The following is a 7315-nucleotide window of genomic DNA, read 5'->3' as shown; positions in this document are numbered from 1 at the left end:
GTGTGTATGCTCCCTGTGTGTATTCCAAGGTGTGTGTATGCTCCCTGTGTGTATTCCAAGGTGTGTGTATGCTCTCTGTGTGTATTCCAAGGTGTGTGTATGCTCTGTGTAAATTGTAATCTCTCTGACATTGTTGAAGTTAATTTACAGGTCTGTCAGTTAACTGCGGACCTGATGACTGCAGAGATTGGACGCACCCCAAATGACATCGCCCCATCTATAGGGGAAGGTGGACGACGTGGTCTTGACTTGACAGGATGTTTGACTGGAAGACAGCGTAATTAAGGACGACGACAGACCACGAATGTTCCCCTTGGACCTGAGTCCTGATGCTGGACAGGTGCTGGTTCAGTCGTGCTGTCACATCTCTGCTGGCGTGTGGAGGGTGTGAGTCTGTCACTACACCGCAGATTTGTAGGGAATATTAACACGAGGAAAGCAGTCTGTTCCCAGGCTAAACCACAAGAGCACGCTGAAGGAAACGACATGCCTTTCCTTTACAGGGGCTTGTGTTTCTGGTGCCCACCAGATGGCTGTGTCGCGGGCTCTTTAAATCATTGGCTGAATGGTTTGTGTGGTTTCCAGTGTTCCTACGACTGACCTTTAGGTTAGAGTGACCAGACGTCCCGTATTTCAGTCCGTCTTTAGTTGTCCGGATTTGTCCCGTATTTTCACTTGGTCCTGTTTTTTCATCGGTCCGACATATTGCCCATTCAAATGTGACTGGTTGACAACATGGTCCGACGCTGTCAGTCTTACATTTCCTTATTTTTTACAGAATATGATCCAATCACATTTCAGTTCTCACAAAACCCAAGTACCCGTGGCGTGTGAAATCCCACCTCGCTGTGACAACCGTCCATGAAGGCACTGTCATTGGTTTGAGTAGATCTGGCACTAAAGTGCACAGCTTTCTATGACAAACGTATTAAAGACAAGAGAATGATTGGCTCATGCGAAAAGTACAACAGGCCACCAGACTCCACCCCCCCGGATCTAATTAGTAAAAGTGAGTAGGCATAATTCTGTTACGTTACTACAGTTGCTGTGTACACCTGAAACATGGACCGGTTTCATTTTTCAGAGCTTAATGTGTTCATGTTATCCAGAGTGCAAACACCTATTTTGTTGTTGTTTCAATCCAATTAATTAATTTGTCACGTATGCAATATATTTGTTATAGTACAGCTTTTAACAGTTGAAACTGTTCCATCTTTGCCAGAGTCACGCAGTGTGGTGTTCTGAGTGAAACGCTCTTTTGTTGCTTCTATCCAATTAATTCGGATTAAAAACACAATAATAGACTGTATTTGCGTATTGGATAATACAATTTGACGTGCTGTAAAATAGCAGGCCCTACTTTGCTGTGCATTGTGTGTGTGTGTGTGTGTGTGGGGGGGGGGGGGGGGGGGTAACTGTCCCATATTTCACCCTATTGAATCTGGTCACCCTTCAATAGGTGGGAGGTGATGAGAGGGTCATGTTTTAGCCTCAAATGGTGAGTGGACAGTACATGCAGACGTCTTGTTTTGAGATGTCTCCACTTAATAGACCTCAAATGTGACAGCGAGCGAACCAACGACTCTAAATGTGTGTTTGAAATGCTTCAGAGCTTCAACATTTTATTGGTTACATCAGACTTTGTCACAGTGTGGTGAAATACCTCTTTATCAGCTCCTGAACAAAGCACTATGCTAAAGAATGTAACTTTGACATGTACAAATTACAAATCTACCAATTGTACACATTTACAAATCAATAATACAAATAGGAGAGTGTGTGTATGTATATATATATATATAAAAATCAGTCAAAGGAGCATTATGCAGTTATACAATACTCTGCTTTGCCACTATTCAACTGCATCTTCTAAGTCGGCCGACACTCTTCATATCCTACTCTGGGGGTGGTACTTTTTTGATCTATGGGTGCCGTCTATTCCTCACATCGTTATTTTAGGAATTATGAGAAGAAAAAAAAAAGAGATTATGAATTTTCCGTATGAACTCATCAGTGTTTCAGATGCGGCTCCCTCATTCCACCACTAGGCTCTGTGGGTTCAGACACATGTAGGAACGCTCTCAAGCAGACGCTGACACTGCTGAATCCCAGTTTGCGTGGTTATTGCGTGCATGGTTTACACACAGGTAAGTGTGTACGTATTCTGGGGTTTAGCGTTCCTGGTGGTGTCTATCAGGAGTCCAACCCAATGAGTTGTGGCTCTAATTAGTCCCTACACCAACCTTTTGACCTCTTTGTCCCTATACTGACCTTTTGATCTCTTTCATAGCTTTGTAAAGACCATACCTGGTCAGTTTGTACTCAGCCAAGTCTTCCTTCACCTCACAGTTTGGTAATATGGTACAATGTTAGACATTTCCGTTAGCCTATGAAACCATACTGGGTTCCCCTCAATCTATCAGGTTCAAATTATGCAACTATGAAATACCATCAGATACAGGGAGAAACAACTGGGTAATTATCTTAGCACAGATAAAGCAGATCGACACATTAAAATACATGAAATATTGAGAGGCCATTTTGTTCTTGGCATGTATGTCAACCAGTTGGTCTGCTCCTCCTAGGTCCTGCTGCTACGCATGTGTACAAAGATCTCTGACGAACTCATGCACGCGTGCCCGCACACGGAAGCACGCGCACAGCTAATTTACAACCACATGCCCACATTGAGGAGTCATACACTTCCGTGGACAGCCGATGTTGTCATGTCACACGCAGTGATGATGTCACCCATCAGTGATGATGTCACCCATCAGATCCTAACACCGCTGGCTGACAACTGCTGATGTCATTGCTTTAGAAAGGTGAATATCAAAACAAGTAACATCCAGGAGTGTGGAACACAGATCATAATGAAGGGAATACTAATCCACCATGATTTCACAGTACAAGTAGACATTGGTGTGTGTGAGTGTGTGTGTGTGCATGCGTGCATGTAGTATTGTGTGTGTGTTCTTCTTCGTTACTAAAATGTTGATAATAAACTCTTCAAACTATGTTCTGCTTGGTCCTGGTCTGTAATGTCCTTAAACCAGCAATGTGGGTGGTCTGACATTTTCAGTTGTTGTTCAAGACCCACCAGGAGGCTTGGAGAGAAAAGAGGAAGAAGAAAATGAAGAGAAATTGGATGAATCGCCCTGATTCCTCTGATCTACTCTCCTCTTCTTATTTGACAGAAACAGAGGGCGTGTGTTGTATGTGCTCTTACCAGGCACCAGCATGGTAGTCATGATCTCTGGGGTCTCCAGGAAGTCCACGTTTCCTCTCTGAAATGTCTTACTGTAGTTGGTCTGCAGATGGCTGAACAAAGAAACAGTTATGAAAGCTTCACAGAGCATTCTTAAGGCTACATAGAGCATTCTTAAGGCTACATAGAGCATTCTTAATGCTTCATATACGGAATGTACGATTGAACTCATACTACAGGGATTATATCTGGTGTGTTGCCAAAAGTGGCATAACATTTTCAGCGAAACCTTGAAATCTCCTTACTAACTCAGTTAAAAAACAATAGTAATTGTTAAAGACCTTGTGGGCAGATACTCTAGGCAGAAACTCTAGCCAGGACACTTGCTGAGAGCTAGCCTGGTTTCTGATGCTGTTGTGCTGTCTTACCAACTCCCCTGTTGTCACAGAAATCAGGGACGACAGTGCAAACAGATCTGAGAGCAGGCCACATAGAAACTGGGCACGTCAAAACATGTCATGTTCATTGAATTTTTAAGTATGCAAGAGGAAAAGTGCGTACCCCAAATAGCAGTCTAGTCCTTGTGTAGTACCCTAACTTTGACCAGAACCCTATGGTCAAAAGGAGTACACTTAGTAGGGAATAGAGGGACATTGGAGACACAGACAGAACACTTACTTCTTCCAGACATTGTTTTGCTCCCAGAACTCATAGAGGATGAATCGAGATTCATTAGCGAATCGCTGAACTGCAACACTGCCGTCAACAAGACAAGGGGAAAAAACCCAAGCAGATAAGGTAGTCAGTGACTGCAGAATGTATGGTAGATGAAGATGTAGTGGAGTGTAATCTGTATTTTTACTCCTATATTCCTATACACTGTACAGTACATGAAGATGTAGTGGAGTGTGGTCTGTATTTTAACTCCTCGACACTGTACAGTAGATGAAGATGTCGTGGGATATGGTCTGTATTTGAACTCCTTGACACTGCACAGTAGATGAAGATGTAGTGGAGTGTGGTCTGTATTTTAACTCCTCGACACTGTACAGTAGATGAAGATGTCGTGGGATATGGTCTGTATTTGAACTCCTTGACACTGCACAGTAGATGAAGATGTAGTGGTGTGTGGTCTGTATTTTAACTCCTTCGACACTGTACAGTAGATTAAGATGTAGTGAAGTGTGGTCTGTATTTTAACTCCTCTACACTGTACAGTAGATGAAGATGTAGTGGAGTGTGGTCTGTATTTTAACTCCTTGACACTGTACAGTAGATGAAGATATAGTGGAGTGTGGTCTGTATTTTAACTCCTCTACAATGTACAGTACATGAAGATATAGTGGAGTGTGGTCTGTATTTTAACTCCTCGACACTGTACAGTAGATGAAGATGTAATGGAGTGTGGTCTGTATTTTAACTCCTCTACACTGTACAGTAGATGAAGATGTAGTGGAGTGTGGTCTGTATTTTAACTCCTTGACACTGTACAGTTGATGAAGATATAGTGGAGTGTGGTCTGTATTTTAACTCCTCGACACTGTACAGTAGATGAAGATGTAGTGGGGTGTGGTCTGTATTTTAACACCTTGACACTGTACAGTAGATGAAGATGTAGTGGAGTGTGGTCTGTATTTTAACTCCTCGACACTGTACAGTAGATGAAGATGTAGTGGGGTGTGGTCTGTATTTTAACTCCTTGACACTGTACAGTAGATGAAGATGTAGTGGAGTGTGGTCTGTATTTTAACTCCTTGACACTGTACAGTAGATGAAGATATAGTGGAGTGTGGTCTGTATTTTAACTCCTCTACAATGTACAGTACATGAAGATATAGTGGAGTGTGGTCTGTATTTTAACTCCTCGACACTGTACAGTAGATGAAGATGTAATGGAGTGTGGTCTGTATTTTAACTCCTCTACACTGTACAGTAGATGAAGATGTAGTGGAGTGTGGTCTGTATTTTAACTCCTTGACACTGTACAGTTGATGAAGATATAGTGGAGTGTGGTCTGTATTTTAACTCCTCGACACTGTACAGTAGATGAAGATGTAGTGGGGTGTGGTCTGTATTTTAACACCTTGACACTGTACAGTAGATGAAGATGTAGTGGAGTGTGGTCTGTATTTTAACTCCTCGACACTGTACAGTAGATGAAGATGCAGTGGGGTGTGGTCTGTATTTTAACTCCTTGACACTGTACAGTAGATGAAGATGTAGTGGAGTGTGGTCTGTATTTTAACTCCTCGACACTGTACAGTAGATGAAGATGTAGTGGAGTATGGTCTGTATTTTAACTCCTCTACACTGTACAGTAGATGAAGATGTTGTGGGGTGTGGTCTGTATTTTAACTCCTTGACACTGTACAGTAGATGAAGATGTTGTGAGGTGTGGTCTGTATTTTAACTCCTTGACACTGTACAGTAGATGAAGATGTAGTGGAGTCTGGTCTGTATTTTAACTCCTCTACACTGTACAGTAGATGAAGATGTTATGGGGTGTGGTCTGTATTTTAACTCCTCGACACTGTACAGTAGATGAAGATGTCGTGGGGTGTGGTCTGTATTTTAACTCCTCGACACTGTACAGTAGATGAAGATGTCGTGGGGTGTGGTCTGTATTTTAACTCCTCTACACTGTACAGTAGATGAAGATGTTGTGGGGTGTGGTCTGTATTTTAACTCCTTGACACTGTACAGTAGATGAAGATATAGTGGAGTGTGGTCGGTATTTTAACTCCTCTACACTGTACAGTACATGAAGATATAGTGGAGTGTGGTCTGTATTTTAACTCCTCGACACTGTACAGTAGATGAAGATGTAATGGAGTGTGGTCTGTATTTTAACTCCTCTACACTGTACAGTAGATGAAGATGTAGTGGAGTGTGGTCTGTATTTTAACTCCTTGACACTGTACAGTTGATGAAGATATAGTGGAGTGTGGTCTGTATTTTAACTCCTCGACACTGTACAGTAGATGAAGATGTAATGGAGTGTGGTCTGTATTTTAACTCCTCTACACTGTACAGTAGATGAAGATGTAGTGGAGTGTGGTCTGTATTTTAACTCCTTGACACTGTACAGTTGATGAAGATATAGTGGAGTGTGGTCTGTATTTTAACTCCTCGACACTGTACAGTAGATGAAGATGTAGTGGGGTGTGGTCTGTATTTTAACACCTTGACACTGTACAGTAGATGAAGATGTAGTGGAGTGTGGTCTGTATTTTAACTCCTCGACACTGTACAGTAGATGAAGATGCAGTGGGGTGTGGTCTGTATTTTAACTCCTTGACACTGTACAGTAGATGAAGATGTAGTGGAGTGTGGTCTGTATTTTAACTCCTCGACACTGTACAGTAGATGAAGATGTAGTGGGATATGGTCTGTATTTTAACTCCTCTACACTGTACAGTAGATGAAGATGTTGTGGGGTGTGGTCTGTATTTTAACTCCTTGACACTGTACAGTAGATGAAGATGTTGTGAGGTGTGGTCTGTATTTTAACACCTTGACACTGTACAGTAGATGAAGATGTAGTGGAGTGTGGTCTGTATTTTAACTCCTCGACACTGTACAGTAGATGAAGATGCAGTGGGGTGTGGTCTGTATTTTAACTCCTTGACACTGTACAGTAGATGAAGATGTAGTGGAGTGTGGTCTGTATTTTAACTCCTCGACACTGTACAGTAGATGAAGATGTAGTGGGATATGGTCTGTATTTTAACTCCTCTACACTGTACAGTAGATGAAGATGTTGTGGGGTGTGGTCTGTATTTTAACTCCTTGACACTGTACAGTAGATGAAGATGTTGTGAGGTGTGGTCTGTATTTTAACTCCTTGACACTGTACAGTAGATGAAGATGTAGTGGAGTCTGGTCTGTATTTTAACTCCTCTACACTGTACAGTAGATGAAGATGTTATGGGGTGTGGTCTGTATTTTAACTCCTCGACACTGTACAGTAGATGAAGATGTCGTGGGGTGTGGTCTGTATTTTAACTCCTCGACACTGTACAGTAGATGAAGATGTCGTGGGGTGTGGTCTGTATTTTAACTCCTCTACACTGTACAGTAGATGAAGATGTTGTGGGGTGTGGTCTG

General features: G+C 42.2%; 1 protein-coding gene across 1 annotated transcript in view; it reads right to left on the bottom strand.

Annotated features, from left to right (window-relative positions):
* Positions 1-1591: 1591 nt before the first annotated feature.
* necab1 (N-terminal EF-hand calcium binding protein 1) overlaps positions 1592-7315 on the bottom strand; it is a 37635-nt gene continuing 31911 nt past the window's right edge. The window contains exons 11-13 of the mRNA XM_013135444.3: positions 3887-3964; positions 3230-3321; positions 1592-3107 (exon numbers count right to left, since the gene is read on the bottom strand). Of these exons, the coding sequence (XP_012990898.1) occupies positions 3079-3107; positions 3230-3321; positions 3887-3964 (199 nt within the window). The 3' untranslated portion in view covers positions 1592-3078. The remainder of the gene's footprint in view (positions 3108-3229; positions 3322-3886; positions 3965-7315) is intronic.

The sequence above is a fragment of the Esox lucius genome, chromosome 10, assembly GCF_011004845.1.
Source record: "Esox lucius isolate fEsoLuc1 chromosome 10, fEsoLuc1.pri, whole genome shotgun sequence".
Taxonomy (NCBI): domain Eukaryota; kingdom Metazoa; phylum Chordata; class Actinopteri; order Esociformes; family Esocidae; genus Esox; species Esox lucius.
This window is presented reverse-complemented; position numbering and strand designations above follow the sequence as displayed.